Source organism: Megascapheus bottae, chromosome 18 (assembly GCF_031878675.1).
Source record: "Megascapheus bottae isolate mThoBot1 chromosome 18, mThoBot2.hap1, whole genome shotgun sequence".
Taxonomy (NCBI): Eukaryota; Metazoa; Chordata; class Mammalia; order Rodentia; family Geomyidae; genus Megascapheus; species Megascapheus bottae.
In genome coordinates, this window is record NC_143526.1 from 28027145 (window position 1) to 28045927 (window position 18783).

The 18783-nt window shown below is 44.6% G+C and overlaps 1 protein-coding gene and 1 pseudogene across 2 annotated transcripts in view; one reads left to right on the plus strand and one right to left on the minus strand.

Annotated features, from left to right (window-relative positions):
- Positions 1–625: 625 nt before the first annotated feature.
- Psmf1 (proteasome inhibitor subunit 1) overlaps positions 626–18783 on the minus strand; it is a 24258-nt gene continuing 6100 nt past the window's right edge. For both annotated transcript variants that reach the window (XM_090352109.1, XM_090352110.1), the window contains 4 exons: positions 11279–11464; positions 2744–2797; positions 1635–1793; positions 626–1153 (listed from right to left, as the gene is read on the minus strand). In XM_090352109.1, coding sequence (XP_090208235.1) covers positions 1102–1153; positions 1635–1793; positions 2744–2797; positions 11279–11464 — 451 coding nt within the window. In that variant the 3' untranslated portion in view covers positions 626–1101. The remainder of the gene's footprint in view (positions 1154–1634; positions 1794–2743; positions 2798–11278; positions 11465–18783) is intronic.
- LOC150050311 (breast cancer metastasis-suppressor 1 homolog pseudogene) lies at positions 15455–16241 on the plus strand (annotated as a pseudogene).

Here is an 18783-nt window from a genome sequence, read left to right on the forward strand (position 1 = left end):
GGACCCGAGGAGGTGCGAAGTGGGAGGACCCACGGTGCTCTTTCCCCTCAGCTGACAGTGCTGAGCCCACACTTGTCAGCGCCGGCAGGGCCAGACAGAGGTTTCCAAAGGCTCCCTGTGTCCCAGTGTGAGATACCAACACTCGGATGGAGCCTGTGCTCCTGTGTTCTCATCTGAGCCCCAAGACAGACAAGAAATACAGATGGATTTAAGGCCTCCAATTTTTACTCTTTTCCTTTTACTCCAGCTCTTAGGGTTGATGCTATCCATAGAGAGACTTTAGAATGTTTCAGAGTAGAAAAGACAATTCTGATTTTACACGCGGCCACAAGGCTCAAAGAGAAGAGACTTTCTTAAGGCCAATTACAAAGCAAAAGTGAAATTGCCTGCAGGTCTATTCTTATGACTCCTCTGCCCAGGCACACGTGAACCCAGAGCTCTGTTCAGAGGGGAGCAGGGAGGACTCCACCCTCTTGAGAAGGATGCGGTCTTTCCACACTGGGCCTGTCCTGTGGCCTACGGGGGGTTCCATGCACACCACCCAACTGGGGCCCATCTTGGTGATGTCCGGAGCAACAGCCATGTATGAAAGGAAGGCGCACGAGAAGCAAGAATGGACCCTAGGTAAGCAATGCGGCCTTTAGTCCCAGAAAGACACATAAGTCTCACAACTGGGCAGCACTGTCCATTAAAGTAAATTGAAAAAAAAAAAAAAAAAACCTGGGAGTCCGGCAACATGAATTCTGTATTGACATTTGGTTCTTAATTATAACATCCAAAATGCGTTTTGTTCTTATACCGCTGTGAGTGGGACTGTGTCGGGTGGAGGGTGTACGCTGCCGGAGTCTCCCTCAGAAGAGGGGAGGAGCTGGTGGTGTGTGGACACGCTGGTTTCTCGTTGGGACCTATATGCAGCCAGGTGGAGAGCTGCAGCAGACACCTCGGTTCTGACAAGAGAGAGCAAGGCAATCCCAGCCAGCCTGCAAACATATGGGCTGAGTCCCCTGCCCCCAGCCTGCAAGAACACAGTTGTTGACAGGGCCAGCAGCGGCAGCTCCTTGACAGTGGAGGAAGGACTGGGATGTTACATTCTCGAGGATCTCACAGGTACATGTCATCGTAGCCAGGTGGGGGGAGATGATCTGGGTTAGGTCTGAAAGAGGAAGGGAGGCCTGGTGAGCATAAGGAGAGGAGATGGAGGACCCACGTACGCACCTACACCGAGGAAGCCTTCCTCTGTGGTGCTGCCTGGGTTGTGGACTTTCATAGCATGCACTCTATAACCAGAGGGCCTAAGTGTGAGACCCTTTGGCTAGGTTATCTAATCCTCAGGGGTTCCATTTTAAATCTATAAAATGCATGTAGTGTGATGGACAAAGCCCATCACGTTAGTGTTCAATGAGTCTCTGCCACTCTCTCCTTTCTGGTTAAGTGCAGTTCCATCTCCCCAAGGGAGCTCAGGGAGCAGGTACAGAGGGTGGGAGCTCCTGCAAGGCTCCAGGGAGGGAGCAAGCAGGGACTGGAGGATGTGCCACTCTCTTGGCAGTGGCAGGTGGCACCTGAAAGGCTGCAGTGCCAGCTGAGCTGAGCTGCCTCTGGGTCCCACTGCCAGGCATAAGTGAGTAAATACCTACCCGGATGGGCTGGTCCCAATGGGTCCAAAGGGGTCAAAGCGAGCTCCTGGGGGCACAGCGCCGGGAGGAAGCCGGTTTGGGAGGCCCGAAGATGGGTCAATTAGTGCTCGTGGAAAGCCAGATCTCAGGGGATCTACAATCATGCCACCTCTCCGGCACCTGAGGCAACAAGGAAGCTGGGTAAGTGGCTGGGCATGGGTTGCTCCAGATTAGGAGGAGAAGGAGAGAATGGACTGAGCACACACACGAGGCTCAGCTGGAAGTGGGTAAGGGCACCAACACGGAGTGCACAAGTACACTGTGGCCGTGGAGACACCTAGCACAGTAGAGGAAGTTCTAGCCCTGCTAAATTGAGATTCCTGCCATGTGCTATACACCAAAGGGGCTGATTTAGTCAAGAACGAGAACTAGCACCTGCAGCACCATCCCACGGCTCCACAGGCACTACTTTAGGTTAAAGACTAATATAGCACGGAGACCATTTACAGTGCCAGTGCTTTTGCAGTTTCTCTGAGGGTGTCAAGGTGGTAACTTCTGCTCAAGTCTGACTCCACACAGCCTCTGTCCCTCGTGGAGTTCCATGCCTCACTACATGTGCTCGCCATGGGAGGGACGAGCCACACTCCTCTCACTGTCAGGTCACTGTTTGGTGGTGAGATGATTTAGCTGGGGTCACTAGCTCATCTGGACGGCTCATTACACGGATTGCACAGCTGAGGCTGTAATCCCTTTGCTAGGTACCTGACAAGGATCACAGAGACTCGAAGACTTTCATTACAGCAGAGAAGGAGCCTTCTCAGGCTCGGGCTGCCCTCAGGTCTGAGGCCCCCTGTGTTCTCTGTCGCCCACATCTGGCATCATTCTATCCAGGGGAGGGCTGCTGTCTCCTGGTGGGTGGAGGTAGGGGCTGCCTGACAGGCTCAGTCTTCCACAAGGCTCAGCACTCTTTTGGGCTGCTCCATGTATGGCAGCAAACAGCATGTGGCTGTGTTTTCTCAGACACCAAGCAACAATGGCTTACTTCAACCCTAAGGAAGACACTGATGAAAGCTCTAAAATTAGACAGTGAGCTGGAGTTCTGTTGCTGTCACCTTGCCAGCAGTACTCACCCAAATGGGTCTAGGTCTTCTCCTCCAACAGTAAATGGGCCCAGGGGATCACACCTGAAACAAACAAGGGACAATTACTGCAAGTCCCTGAGCAGCTGGGCGCCTGGGCTCAGAGGCCCAAAGCTGATGCCTGTGGGGTCACAAATGCACACCCACAGATGGGAGGCAGGGAAGACATCCATTGGCAAGAGACCACAGCACAAGGGTATTTTAGATGGATTAACACGAATGGAACTGTAACAGCATTTACAGAAGGGAGGAGCCAAAGCTAACTTACATACAGGACCACAGTCTATATAAACAATGGTAATCTGTACATACATTGTATTTTATTCACACTTATCTCACATTCCTAAACTTTAAAGAACCAAGAATATCTGAAAAATATTACTCTCAAGCTAAAACCCTGAGCTCCAAAGCTGAGATTTACAAGCCAGGCATGTGCTGGAGGAGCTGATGGTCCTCTGTGCATTGCAACCAGCCCTCACAGGGGGCTCCAGGCCCTGAAATCTGGTTGTGCAGGCAGACCTCTAGACTGGACATCCACAGTACCAAACCTCCGAGATCCCCAAGACGCTCTCCTCTCCTCTATTCCCTTCACTGGGATGCCCGAGCTAGGAACATAAATGTCTTGAGTTCTGAAGGACAATTCTCATGTATTTCAACACACACAAAATACCATCAGTTTTCCCAAAGTCTTATGTCTTCATGTTCTTTGGCTCAATAATTTTGTGCATCAATATCCATCTTAAAAGAATTCTAAGTAAAATATATCCACAAAAGAGCTTTAATGAGAAAAAGTGGACTCAGCCTAAATGGGGACCAGTTACATACTCCAGGGTTTAGCACCCCCCCCCCCCCAGGTAACAATGGAAACAATAGAAACAAGGCTTTAAGAACGCAGAAAGAACTCAAGCCATAGTGCAAGGAGCATGTGTGGGGTGGGGTGTGAGCATGGGAGGAAACTAGGAAGCAGCACACTCAAGGGGCAACTGTGACAGGCACTTCTTGGGCGGGGAGAGGAGGTGTTTCTCTTTATATTTTCCACAAGGGATGTAGATACAAATGTAAAAATGTAATAGAAACGAAGTATTTTCAAATGTGTGCTTGGAATCCTGGTGAGGGACATAACCCTGACAGTTCCGGGGCAGAACAAGAGAGCCTGCTCAGCAGCAGCTAATCCTAGGCAAATGGAAGAAACCCCAAAGTTCCTCTGCCCCCAGCCAGTCCCACCTACTGGGCTGGAAAGGATACTGCAATTTGGGCAGACTCCAAGGAAAGGAATTGAATTGTTCCTGTCTTAGGTTATGGTTGCCAAGCCATGGTTCATGAAGCCAGACAGAGTTTCTGATGGCCCCCAAACCCTGGCCTTTCTGGAGACAAGCCAGGCTTGTCTGGGAAGATGCCTAGAGTAGAGAACCTGACTGCTTCTGCTCTTGGGCCAGTGTGAGGATGAAAGAAGGAACAGTAAGAAGGCCAGCAAGACTCTGCCTCACACTTTTGGCAGCCCTGCCTTGAACCACACCCCAGCCCTACAGATTGTGACTTTCCAAAGGCCTCCTTCCTACACTTTCCTATCAGTCTATTTCTCTATAAGCACTAACTCCCCAATCTGCTATGCAGGTGCTTTCACAATTTCAACACATTTTAGCATTCATCCACATTACGTTCCATTGGTATGGTAAAGATATCCTATACTTCACCTAAAAGTGATCTGTTTATATTTTTTTACTCAACATTCAGTGTATTTTTTATCCTTCAAGCTATGGTTCAGACTTTTTTGTCTACCTGTTCTAAACTTTCCCTCCATCCCTGTCATTCTAAATATCCTCTTCCCCACCCCCACCCTCTCTGTAAGTGTTTGTGTGTACATATGCTCTGAACCCAGGGCCTGGGCACTATCCCTCTGCTTTACTGCTCAAGGCTGTTGCACTCCCTATTTTTTTCGGTGGTAAATTGAAGATAAGATTCTCACGGGCTTTCCTGCTTGGACTGGCTTAGCACCCCAGACCTCCATCCTCAAATCTTAGCTTCCTAAATAGCTAGGGTCATAGATGTGAGCCACTAATACCCCACCTAGTTCTTAATTTCTCTTGCATATGTTCTGGCATTAAACTTCCATCTAATGTATAATGGTTTTTCATGTATATATTGTATTTCTATACTGAATCCTAAATTCTATTAAAATAAAATCTTCATTTAATGGAAAAAAAAAAAAGGCCAGCAAGGCAGTTGCAACGACAATTTATAGACTCGAAACTGTCACAGTACACTCAATAGGCTCTCAACATATCACTGCTACCCATGCATACTTCTGGGAACACATTCTGTACATACTTAGAGTGCATTTAAAGCAGATGGGAAGACAGGTTCTGTCTTCCTCTCTACAGCTCCCCTGGCCAAGTCTAAGTCCTAGATATGCTCAATGCAGCTCCAGGGACACAGACACACGGACACACACACAGATAGATGTATGGACGGACAGGGATGGACACATGGACACGGACATGGACACAAACATGGACATGGACATGGAAACACACACACACACACACACACACACACACACACACACACACACACACACACACGGCTCCTTAATTCAAGTCCCTACTCTTCTGTCGTGAAAAACCGTTGACAAGATCTCTTGTCAACAGTCTTGTTCTTGTCCTCTAGCTAACCATACACTAATGATATCAGTTTCTTCCGTGCACCCATGAGCTACACAGATGTATTTCTACTTTGTGAGCAGATACCTCATTTCACCACACCCCTGCTGCAGTGCTCAGTGTGCCTCTCATCCCTTGTCACAGCCCTCTTATCGCTTATTAGCTGTCAGAAGTGGAACTGTGGCTCAAGTGGTAGGAGTGCTAGCCTTGCACAAGAGAGCTCAAGGACAAAGCCCAGACCCCGCGTTCACACCCTACAACTGATGAAAAATTAATAATAATGAAAACATAGGAATCATATTTGGCCAGTCCAACCTTAAAAACCATGCTCTTTTAACTGGGCTGTGGAGACTGTTTAGCTTTAAATAATTTTTGTTATGTTTAGATTTCAATGTTGCTTTATTACTGGATTTCCCATTAATTCTTCTCATTTTTTATTTCCTGCTTCCAAGGCCTCCATTTTAATTTACTGTAATTTTGTCTATCTCTTTTTGTATAGAGAATTTTTTTCTTTAGTGGCTGCTTAAAAGATTACAAGTTAACAGTGTTCTCAGAAATAATCTTTAGCCACTTCGGGGGAATGTAGGGACCTTATATAATCTCTGCTTCAGCTCTGACACACATTTTAGAGGACAGTTTATTGTGCTTTTCTTCTTTCACTCTTCATGTTTTATCTTGTATCCTTTTCTTTCTGTCTGAAGAACAATCCTTTCTGAGAAGACTTACTGAAGTCTCAAGCTTCTTGCAAAAATGAGACAATGTTTGGAAATGAAGGTGAAATACTCACTGGAATTTCAGGTTGTCGATTTTTTATTTTCTATACTTAAAAAATAAAAGATGGCTTTACTTCTAGTTTCCATGGTTTATGATGAGGTTCATAACCATCCAAGTATATCCTTTTTTTCTAGGTGTATTCAAAACTTTTCTTGGTCTTCAGTGTTCAACTGTTTACAAAATGTTTAAGACTTCAAGTTTATCCTATTAGGATTTTCCAAGCTTCCTGGATGTGTTGGTTGATTCTTTTCTTTTCTTTTTTGCGAGATGTAAGAGGTTTCCAGCCATTCTTTTTTTCCATCATTTCCTCTGTACTGTATTTTCCTTGTTTTTCTAAAACTCCAATGATCTTTAAGACGTTCTATAATTGTTTCCCAGGTTCTTGAGAATTTTTAAATCCTCTTTTCTCTGTTGTTCAGTTGGATAGTTGTTTAGTTAACCCTTCAGTTCTATTACTCATTCACTCGGGGAGATTTAATCTTAATTCAAGATTTTCATATTTTGTGTATTTGTGGAAACTTTCTACCGTTCCTGTCATTCCAAGAGTGTTAGGCTAAGAGTCACAGAGTCATAGCTTGAGCCTGCAATCCCAACTACTTGGTAGTTTAACTTCATCTTCTATTTCAGGTACTGATGCTGCTCCTGGAGTAACTAACACTATTGTTAATAACTTCCACAACACATCTTTCCAGTGTTAGAAAATGTAACTGCCCTCCTCTGTGCACCTTCCTTCCCTGCTGTGAAAGGGAGCACACAACCCAGGTCCTTGATCAACAAACAGAAGGGAACTGCACTTATGAGCCTCCGCTGCACCTGACTTGGAAGAATGAATGAGACTGAGGTCTTTAAAGCTAATTAAATTCAGACAAGTTTTGAAGTGAGTTGTTGTAATGGGTGAAACTTGGGAACCTTGAGAGAGGAGAGCTGTATTTTGTATTTGGGAGGTCAGAGGCTAGAGTGCAACAGGTAGAATTGGGCACAATGCCTATAATCCTAGCTGTTTGAGGGGTGGAGATAAGGAAGACTGTGGTCCACGGATAGCCTGACAAAAAAGTAGGAAACCCCCTTCTCAATTGGACGCAGCAGGCATCTTGATATCACTCTCACTTCATGGAAAGCACAAAAACAGTGGATCTCGGTCCAGGCATGTGCCTTGATAGAAATCGAGACTCTATCTTGAAAAATGGGGTCTGAAAGTGTGGCTAAGTGGTGGAACAACTTGCCTAGCCAGCATGAGGCCTTGAGTTTAGACCCTAGTAATTCCAAAACAAAAACAAAAGCCTTTAAAAATAGGCTTAGTCCTTCAGGCAATGTTTGCCAAAGGACTATTCAGAGATGTGCCCAAATTTCTTGCACAGTATCTTCACTGAAGCCTGAGCTGTGGTGGCTCCAAATTAGAAATGACTTAGGCTAAAAACAAAACTTGCACCATCCTAGGATTTCTCTCCCTTCGTTTAGCCAACCCATCAGCAAGTCCTGTCAGGTACACTTCCAGATATATACCAGCTCCACCTACTGCCACCTACCGCCTTCTGCCTACTACCATGACTTCCTGACTGGATGCCTGCATCTGCCTCCTCCTGGCTCTCCTCTTTCTACTCTTGTCCCTCTATCATCCCTTTCTATAAAGCAGTGAGGGGGATTTTTTTTTTTTTTTGGAACGGTATGCCAGCACACAGTAAAGACTCAATAAATATTTAACCATGCTAGCATCTTAGTTGTCAGACTCTCATTGGGATTCCTTGAAAGAAAGTCACACATTTAAGAGGTGGAAACCAGGTCACTATTTGAAAACTTTCACTAGGGAGCAGTAGCTTATACCTGTAATTTTGGCTATTTTGGCAGAGATTGAGAGAACTGCAGTTTAAGGTCAACACAGGCAAACGACAACAAAAAAATTTGAGCAACCCCATTTTAACCAATGAAATCTGTCCTGCCAATCCAGCCATGTGAAAAGCACAAATAGAAGGACCATGGTCTAGATCAGCCAGAGCATAAACACAAGACCCTGTTCAAAACATAACTAAGGTCATAAAAGGGCTGGTGGCAAGGTTCGATAAGTGGGGTACCTGCCTATCAAGTACAAGGCCCTGAGTTCAAACCTCATATTACCAAGAAACAAAACAAAACCCCTGACTTGAAGGATCCCACCACCCAGTCAGCTCCTGTTCTCCAGCACATTGGCCCTGTGTAGCTTTCACATTCACCATTTCTCCCATCCCAGGGGATTTCATAGCCCCTTCCGTACCCCCATTTCCTTGGTCATAAAAGCCAGTTTCCCTCAATACCATGAGTCATTTTTGGTCTTTCAAAGCTTTGGCATCATCTTTGTGAAGCGTTCTTTCTATCCTGTCCTTTTGCGTCTTTCACAGCAATAGCTCTCCTCAGTGCTTGGCACACGTCAGGCACATTTCTGGGCACTGTCTTCAAGACTTATGATCTGGACTAATAGGGACGATTAGACTTAACTATCTACTGCTTTAGCCATGCCTCCAAACATGCTTTTTGTTGTTGCTTTTGCAGATGGAGTCTGGCAAACTTTGTTGCCCAGGGTAGCTTCAAACCATGACCATCCAGTTTCAGTCTCCTGATAGGATTATGGCTACGAGTCATTGGCCTCTGGCCTTTTCTTTTGTTTGTTTGTTCAGCATTACTGAGGCTTGACCTGAGCCTTATACTTAGAAAGCCACAACCCAGTTGGTCTAGAAACGTTTCTTGAAGGTTGGCCCACATCTCTATGTATTCCCAGGGCCTTATACAGTATCTGACACCATGAACAGACTGACTTTGAGATAAGGAAAAGAAAAAGCTTCTAAAAGAAAATATGTAAGAATGTCTCCAAGACTTTGGGATAAGAAAGTTTTTCAAATAAAGTGCTAATATACTGCAAAAATACTGATAAATTAGATTATATAAAGTTTAAGTTTTATTAAAAACATCTTAAGCCAAGTATTAAAGAGATTTATAAAATTAAAATAATGTTAGTCTTTCATAAAAGTTTGTAATTTATGTTACAGAATGGATTATATTTAAATGATGAATGAGTATTTAAAATTTTTCATTTAAATTCCCAGTGCAGTAAATATTGCTAGACAGAATCTAAATAAGAGCTCTTTAGGTTTTTTGATAATTTTGGAGAATGCAAGGAAGTTCCCAAGACTAAAAAGTTTGAGGTCTATTAGAACAGGGACTAACAGAGCATAAGAAAAAAAAATAATACATATATATATTTGCAACCATTCTACTTAAAATTGAAAAGCTGGAAATACTTGAAAAAGCCCTTCATAAATTCATGGAGGTTAAGCAAACCACATCATGCCAATAAAACAAAACTATCAGATGCTCAAAGGATATGCTTAGTATTTTTACAAATAGATTATCAAAATTTAAAAAGAAAACGTAAAACACGAACTGGAACAGTAAAAAAAATTATAGGCTGATCGGGATTAAAAATAAATTTAGAATGACTCAAAGTGCTTTATATAGAGATTTACTTTTAGCAAACCTGGTTAAACATAAAGAAATTGGTTTTTCCAAACAAGGGACGGGATTTGGGGCAATCATTTTTTTCCTGAATAGGGGGACAGATGGCGCAAGAAAAGGTGCTAGATTTACACAGTAATGACAATAAAAAGTTAGGCTTAGATGACAAACAGAACAACCCTTCCCTGTAGTCTGATTTAATCTTTTCTACAGATCTCCTTATTTCTCCTTTGCAATGGAATGTTCAAACTGTATGCCCAGCATCCACATTGAGCCTGTACACCCATCACCCATTCACATACTGGGGATATGCTTTATTACTTGCTCAGAAAAAGACTTTAAAAACATTTCTGTGGTACCTGGGAATGAACCAGGGCCTTGTGCTTTTGAGATGAGTGCTCTATCATTAGAGTTGTGTCCCAAATCCCAAACACACTGCTTAATGTGCTAGGACAGACCTTCTAAGTTTCCGGGTGTGGAATGAGCCAAGTGCTTCTGTGGCAGTGATAGGTGGCCTATATCCTGGGGAAAGGGGTGGAAGGGACACAGAGCACCTGCCAGGGATGGGACAGGAGCTACCCCCAAACCTCCCCAAATTGACAGACAGCTTTTCTGGGCTTATGCTTACATCTCAACACCATACTTCAATTTTGCAGGTGGCTAGGAGGCCTGGCCCCAGCCCCAGTTAGGCAGGTCATCTTACCTCTGTTCCCTTCTATGAAATAAGGTTGTATCACGTAAGCTGTTCCCATTTCAACCTTTTTTTCGTCAGTCATGGACTTGAACTCTGGGCCTGGGTGCTATTCCTGAGCTCTTCATCTCAAGGTTACCGCCCTACCCCTGTAGCCACAGCACCACTTCCGGTTTTTTGGTGGTTAATTGGAGATAAGGGTCTCACTAACTTTAGTGCCCAAGCTGGCTTTGAACCATGATCCTCAGATCTCAGCCTCCTGAGTAGTTAGGATTACAGGTCACCACGCCTGGCTTTTTTTTCCCCACTGTTTTCCACGTTCTACAGAACCAACAATTTTTTCTAGGCTTGTCAATTATTACCTACAATAATTAATCCTAATTTTTTAAGCAAAGGTATACAATTGCAAGCCAAAATAAAATGTTAGTTAACACTTCTTGAGCACTTACCTCACCTTCTCTAGCAGGGCAACCCATCCTTTCTACCACATATCATGGGCCCCATCTGGGAAGTGCTGGAGACTGGGGTCCCTCTGCCAGAGCAGAAGTCTCCAGTCCTACTGCTGCCACCCCAGTCTGCAAAGACCATGGATGGGACTCACTCCTGCCTGCACCGAGCTGCTTTGGAAGACTTCCCAAGTTGCCAGAAATGGAGAACTCTGGACCTACTCCCCCTTCTGGACAGTGTGCTTCTGCACTTCTGCATTTCCCCAAAAAGTCCCGCTCAGGGTCCTGAACAAAAGGTATGGAATGAGTAAATGGACAGCAGTCCCGGGCGCTTGGCCAGCCTCAGGGTGCTGGGCAGTTAGAGTGACCTGCAAGACAAGAACTTCTTAAGGATCTTAAGTGGCAGAAGGGGATGGATGGTGGGGCTCCTGCCACAGAAGCATGGGCTTCCCTCTGGAGGCTGTGTACTCACCAGGGAGGCTGCCGGCTGGTTTGTGGGTGGTGCGGGGGAATCCGGAGGGGGTCTACCTCTCGGGCAGTAGCTGGTGGGAACTCCCTCGGGACACTGCTCACGCTAGGCTTGTCCCACTGCTCATGGATAGGTGTGAGGATTCCAGATGCAATTCTAGACCGAAGCTCCTCGCTGTTTTGGTAAGTCCTGTAGGAAGGAGATGCAGAGTCAACTTCTTGCTGGCTGGCACTCTTGGGTATAGTATTCCGACGGCGACAGCAACGGTCCTGAGTGCTCTTGGCCTCGCACTTGGCCTGTTTACAAGGCTGGGAATGGGCCGTCCGGCGGACCTGCGTGAGGGGGGCAACAGCCCGGCGCTGTCTCCGAGACTTGGGCCTAAGCTTCTTAGGCATCTGAGTTGCCCCTCCTCGTTTACCACCCCATTAGAAAGAGGTGAGGGTGTAGGGGCACAGGGCCTAGACTAGCTGCTCCTGTCCCCACCTCACCCCTCCCTCAGCATCATTGTGTGCTCATCACATGTCATGGGAAGGTCATGGATAGCAAAGGCTCTGTGAGAGGTTGGACCAGCTGCCTGGTCTGGGCGGGGCAGGGCTCTCAGAGCTTAAGGCACAGTTCTTTCAATAAATCAAAGGACCTTGAAAGCTGTCCCACTCTCTGTCCTGTCTTGCCTCCCTTCTCTTCTTTGCTTGTGAGAGGTAATGTGAGCTTCAGCAGGGCAGAATACTAGGACTCTTGTTTTAAAATGAGCCAAATCCTGAGCCATCAGCAAACCTCAAGCTAAAATCATACGGAATATGACCCTGACCATACAGAATCATACTGGTAGTCAAAACTGAGAGGAAGTCTCTAAATACATGATCAGATAATCCAGAGAACAAACAGGAAGTCCTAAAAAAATATAGCACTGAATTAAAATGAAAACACAGCATATTAAAGTGTATGAGATATAAAGCACTTGCTGAAAAGGAACTATAAAATTATAGACAGACATTAGAAGTGAGAAAAGACCTCAAACCAATGAGGTCAATGCTAACCTCAAGAATCCAGAAAGAGCAAATCAAACCAGAAACAAGCATATAATAAAGAAATCAGTAACACTGAAAATAGTAAAACACAGAGAAGGTTAAACAAAAAGCTGACTTTCAAGAAAGGGAAGGAAGTTGACAACCTCTAAGAAAATCTGCAGGCATATAAAGAATAACTAATATCAAAATGAAGTTTGATACAATAGATTTGTAATCACTGAAAAGATAGAATGAAAAAAACAAATTAACTGAGAATAATCCAGTACTCATAAATGATAGATTATAACTCAATCAAAATAAAGTACCTAGTCTGAACAGTTGATTAATGTGACTGAATACACAATGAACTACCCTTTCCCCCAAGACAGACTGCTCTAGACCTAAATACAGAGAAATCTATTACATAGAGAGAAAAAGACAATATGACAGACATTGCCAGGAAATAGGAGAGAATACTTCCCAATTTACCTCAAGATTACTCTGATATCAAAGCTTCAAATACAGTGTCTGCATCGGGCGCCAGTGGTTCACCCTTGTAATCCTAGCTATTCAGGAGGCTGAGATCTGAGGATTTATGGTTCAAAGCCAACCTAGGCACCAAAGTCTGTGAGACTTTTATCTCCAATTAGCCACCAGAAAACTGGAAGTGGTGCTATGGTTCAAGGAGTAGAATGACAGCCTTGATCGGAAGAGCTCAGAGACAACACTTAGGCCCAGACATCGTCACGACTGACCAAAAAAAAAAAAAAAGGCACCTGCATAGAGCTAACAATCCATTTCATGATGGCTGAGTGCTTTACTCCTACTCTTGGGTGAGTCCAGCATGTCCTCTCTCACCATTTTCATGTGACTGCAATACAGGAAGCTGCAGGCATTGCACTAAGGCAGGAACAAGGAGCATAAGAATTAGAAAGGAAAAAGTCCTCATTCACTATGGAAGTAATACAGATTAGAACCACAATGAGGTATCACCACGTACCTGTAAAAGTAATGTAAACTGAACGCTAACAGAGATGCAGGAGAACTGAGTGCAAACTGGTACAAATTGTTTTCTGGAAAACAATTTCTTAGAACAGGAAACTACCACTGTACTGGTGAATACTTCCTACAGAGGAATGAAGACTGGCACATAAGAGCTTGTACTTGAATGTTCACAGCACCTTTGTATGGAACAGCTCCCAATTGGACATAACATTGCCCTTTAATTCTTTAACTAGTGGATAAAAACTATGCTAACACAAACTACGAAATACTACTCAGTGAACAAAAACGAATAAACTATTCATATACATTCCAATTCAGGGTGCTATGCAGAGTGAGAAAAACCAATCTCACAAGGTTATAAATTATGTAATTCCATGTGTATAAAACATCTGAAATGGCAAAAGTCTAAAATTGAAGACCAAATTATCAGGGCGTTGGAGCCCTGGGATTGGGGTGCAGAGAGGTTTGAAAGGGCCTCTCAGGGCCTCTCATGATGAGATAAAAATGTTGTTTTTTTTTTTTTAAGGCAACCATGTTAGTAACTTGACTGTAATGTTCTGATAGCTTTGTAAGAAGCTTTTGCTGGGGTAAAATGTATATAGGGTCTGTCATTTCTTATAACCACATGTTAAGTCTATAATTATCACACAATAAAAAGCTTAAAAGAGAGGAAGGGAAAAATGCAGTGATAATATTCATTCAAGCATATGCAACAAAATTAAGAAATCTGAGGGGAAGTGGGATGGGAGAGAACAATGAAAGGAGTGACGCTGATCAAGTGACGCTGATGCATTGTATTCATGATGTGATTTGTTGAATGGTAAACTCCATGATACAGCTACTTAAAAATAATAAAAATATACCATTAAAAAAGGAAAAAGAACAGAAAAAAGTTCAATTAAAAATCCGCTGGAAATCTGTAATGTACACCTGTAATTCTAGCTACCTAGGAGATTAAGATCTGGAGGGTTGCAGTACAAAGCCAGCCTGGACAGACATGTTTGCTAAACTTCATTTTCAAAACCATCAGCAAAAATTAGGGCTAAACGTGTGAGTCAATAGGTAGAGTGCCAGCTTAGCAAGGTTAAGGCTGAGTTCAAGTCTAGTACAGTAACGAATAAGTATTGTGTAGCCAAATATATATTGTGGCTATGCGACTAGCTCGGGGATTTTAGATTTCTCTAGCAGAAGAGGCCTGAGGAGAGTAAGAGGAGCAAAGGGACCTACATGTCCTGTACCGACCCTTTCTACGACAGACTTTACTCTTGTTTATTTTGCTGGTTATGGGGTTTGAACTTGTGGCCTCCTGCTTGCCAGCCAAGTACTCCTGTCATTTGTTCCACCCCTGCCATCCTTGCAACTCCATTCTTACTCAAGAACATTGGGCTTGAAGAAAGAAATCCAGTTAAAAAGCATGATGAAGCTGGGTGTGGTGGCTCAGGCCTGTAATCCTAGCTACTTCAGAGGCTGAGATCTGAGGATGGCAGTTCAAAGCCAGCCCGGGTACCAAAGAACGTGAGACTCTTATCTCCAATTAATCACTAGAAAATGGGAAGTGGGGCTGTGGCTCAAGGAGTAGGGCGGTAGCCTTGAGCTGAAGGGCTCAGGGACAGTGCTCAGGCCCAGCGTTCAAGTCCCTTGACAAAAAAAAAAAAATGCATGATGAGGGCTTGAATGTGGCCTAGTGGTAGAGTGCCTGTCTAGCACAAAGCCCTGGGTACAATTCCTCAGTACCACATACACAGAAAAAGCAAGATAGCTCAAGTGGCAGAGTACTAGTCTTGAGCAAAAAGTATCTAAGGACAGTACCCAGGCCCTGAGTTCAAGCACCAGGACTGATAAAACAAAAAACAAAACATATGAACTGAGGAGGGGAGGAGGGCTGAGGCTGAGCCACTTGGGACAGAGGCACTGGGCTTTAAGACCCCATCAAGGCCTTTGATCTTCATCTCAACATATCTATGTTCACTGATCACAATATATATGGACATTCACTGATGGGTTTTCTTTTCAAGAATTAAAAGCATTTTGGACAGGCCCGGCCTCCGGAGAAGAGGGACCTGAGCAGCGTTTCTGGCAGCAGGTGTCGCTACTGGAGCCCTCGGGTTCTGACACTTTCCTGGGAGTCTCAGACCTTGAGACTGAAAGCCCGGATCCTGCAAGCCTCATGCCCGTCCAGCCTCCAGGCAAAGACTCTGAAGCAATGGAAGCAGCGGGTGATTCAGAGGGTGAATGGCGAGGAAGAGGACACTGAGGAGGAACAGAGTGGCAGACAGACCGAGTCAGAGGAAGAGAGTTCAGAGATGGACAATGACGACTGTGAACCGCGCCACAGCCAGTGTGTCAGTGAGGTCCTAGACCTGGAGAAGCAGTTCTCAGAGTTGAAGGAGAAATTGTTTCAGGGAATGGCTAAGCCAGCTGTGCTTGTGGCTGGAGGAAGTGGGGGCTGGAAGAGCCCCGGAATACACAGAACCTGTTGGGGGGCTGCAGCGGAGCCTCAAGATCCATGTGGCAGGCATCTACAAGGGCTTCTGCCTAGACATGATCTGGAGTAAGTATGAGTGTGAGTTGCAGGGAGCCAAGCAGCACCCGGAGAGTGAGAAGCTGCTGCTCTACGACACACTGCAGGAGGAGCTGCAGGAGCAGATCCAGAGGCTGGAGGATCGCCAGAGCCTGGACGTCAGCTCTGAGTGGTGGGATGACAAACCGCATGCCAGAGGCAGCTCAAAGACCTGGGACTCACTACCGCCCAGCAAGAGGAAGAAGGCACTTGTTTCTGGTCCTAAATTGTATACATGCTGCAGGAGATTGACCTTCTGGAGGACTGGACTGCTATCAAAAAGGCCAGGGCAGCAGTGTCCCCTCAGAAGAGAAAAGCAGATGGACCATGACCCTGCTCTTAGAGTGGCTGGCACCATATCTGAATTCACAGTTTCCTCCAGAAAGGTGGGGACTTCTCAGCAAACTCTCCAGTATGGCGGCTGAGTCCCCCTCCAGCATTCTTGCCTGGGCCTCTCCTCTGGACTCATCAGTTCTGGCACACTTGTGGCCAGCCTAGCCAAGCATCCCTGATCAGTCCACCACCCTCCCCGCCTGAAGATGAACCTCTTTGCCTGCCATTGCCCCACAGAGAAGATGGGCCTTGTCCTAAGCCCCAGCTTCAACCCTCCTACCCACCTCAGACCCTGTCGCCCCAGCTGCCGGGGCCCATTGTTGGGTAACTCGGAGCCAGAAATGATATTGGGGGCTTGTCTGCCCTGCCTTGAGGTGGCAGCCCCCTTCCCTAGGTTTTCTCAGGGCACTTCCTGGTGTCTGCCTCCTGAATTTTGAGGACTGAAATTAAAGCTTTCCTGGGACTCCAGAAAAAAAAAAGAATTAAAAGCATTTTTATTGTGATAAAAATATAGATAAAACTGACCATCATAACCATTTAAGAATATACAGCTTAGGGTCACCAAGATTATTTATACTGTCCTACCACCACGACTATCATCCATTTGCAGAACCTTTGCGCCTTTCCAAAGTGGAACTCCGCATCTCCTCTGAACATTAACTCCATTCTCTCCATCCTCAGCCACTGGCAATTCCATCCCACTTTCTGTCTCTTTGGACTGAACTATCGTAGGTAGTTAAGAACGTAGGCATTATGCATTACTGACCCGTGTCTTCAAAATGAACATTGCTGGGGTGCTGGTGGTTCATATACGTAATCCTAACTATTCAAGAGGCTAGGATATGAGGATCACAGTTCAAAGCCAGCCTAGGAAGACAAATCTGTGAGGCGATCTCCAATTAACTAGCAAAATGCTAGTTATATGCTGGTTTATATAGTAGAGCTCTAGTTATGAGAGGAAAAAGTTGAGTGATACCACAAGGCCCTGAGTTTACGCCCGGACACTGGCATTTAAAAAAAAAAAATGTTGGTTGCCAGGCGCTAAAGTCTGTGGGACTCTTATCTCCAATTAACCACTTGAAAACCAGAAGTGGCGCTGTGGCTCAAGGGGTAGAGCAGTAGCTTTGAGCTGAAGAGCTCAGGGACAATGTCCCCAGAGTTCAAGTCCCACAACTGACCAAAAAAAAAAAAAATACATATATATACACACATATATTAGGACTAGGGTGGGTCTACCTCAGTGTCAGTATGTGCCTATGTTTGATTCCAACACTACAGAGATAAACCCCCCCCCCAAAAAAACAATTATATGTATACATATGTGTCTGTTATCATACTTTATATACAAATGAGTATCTTAGAAATAACAAAATGAAGGTCTAGGAAACTGCTAGAATGAAAGAATTAAAGAGACATGAAAATTAATGCAATGTGCAATTTCTGGATAAAGAAAAACCCAAAGCTAGCCACTGGTAGCTCAAATCTATAATCCTAGCTACTCAGGAGGTTGAGATCTGAGAATTGTAATTCAAACCAACCTAGGCAGGAACTCTTGCCTCCAATTAACCACCCAAAAACCAGACGTGGAACTGTGACGCAAAGTGGTAGAGCTCTAGCTATGAGGGAAAAAGCTCAGCACCCAGGTCTCGAGTTCAAGCCACATGACCAAAAACAACAACAAAAAACTAGGTGGGACATTGTTGGCATGACTAAAATTTAAATGTGGACTGAGTATTAGATGCTTCTTATGTGTGATAGTTGTATTGTTAGGTTCTTGTGCTGCAGTACTTAAGAATGAAAGCCCATAGTCTGTGGAATATTCTTAGATGGTTCAAAAGCCAGAGGTAATGTGAGCAAATTAGGCAAAAGTGAAAAATGTTTTAAAAAAAACACACACAAAAAAATCGGGTAACTATACATGGTAATTATGTTCACTGTATTTTTACAAACCATCTCTCTTGAAAATTTCAAAAGAGCTTAAGGTGTCAAGTGACAGAATGTGCCTGTCTAGCAAATGCAAGGTTCCTAAGTTCAATCCCCAGTACCACAAAACTGAACAGTCAAGAAAAAGAGAAGACAAGCAAGACAGAAAATTTCTGCAAAATGTTCATCAAGTAAAAAGCTGTTACCCAAAATATACAGTGAACTCTGAAAGTGCAGGAAGAAAATGAACAACCCAATTTAAAATTGAGCAAAGAAGAAATGCAGATGGCAAAGAAGCAAAAGGAAAGATGTTCCATGTGTTCCAGGAAACTACCATGAAAACAAAGAGATACCACTACTTGAAGGGCCTTCATTCAAAACACTGGCATCATCTGCTGCTGGCCAGGATGAAGAATAAGAGAAACCTGCATTAACCACCGGCGGGACGGTAAATAGTAGTCACAATGAGACAGCTCGCATGAAATTTTTTCCCAACTGCATGACATTCCAAAAGGGCAAAACCATGGAGACTGTGATGAGATCAGGGTTTCCAGGGATAAGCAGGAGAGGAATGTGAACAGGTGAATCACAGGGAAGCATGTCACTGTCCACAGAATGGAGGGCACCAAGATGAACCCTGATGTGGGCGTCAGGTGGTAAGTGGTAATAGATGTGGACTC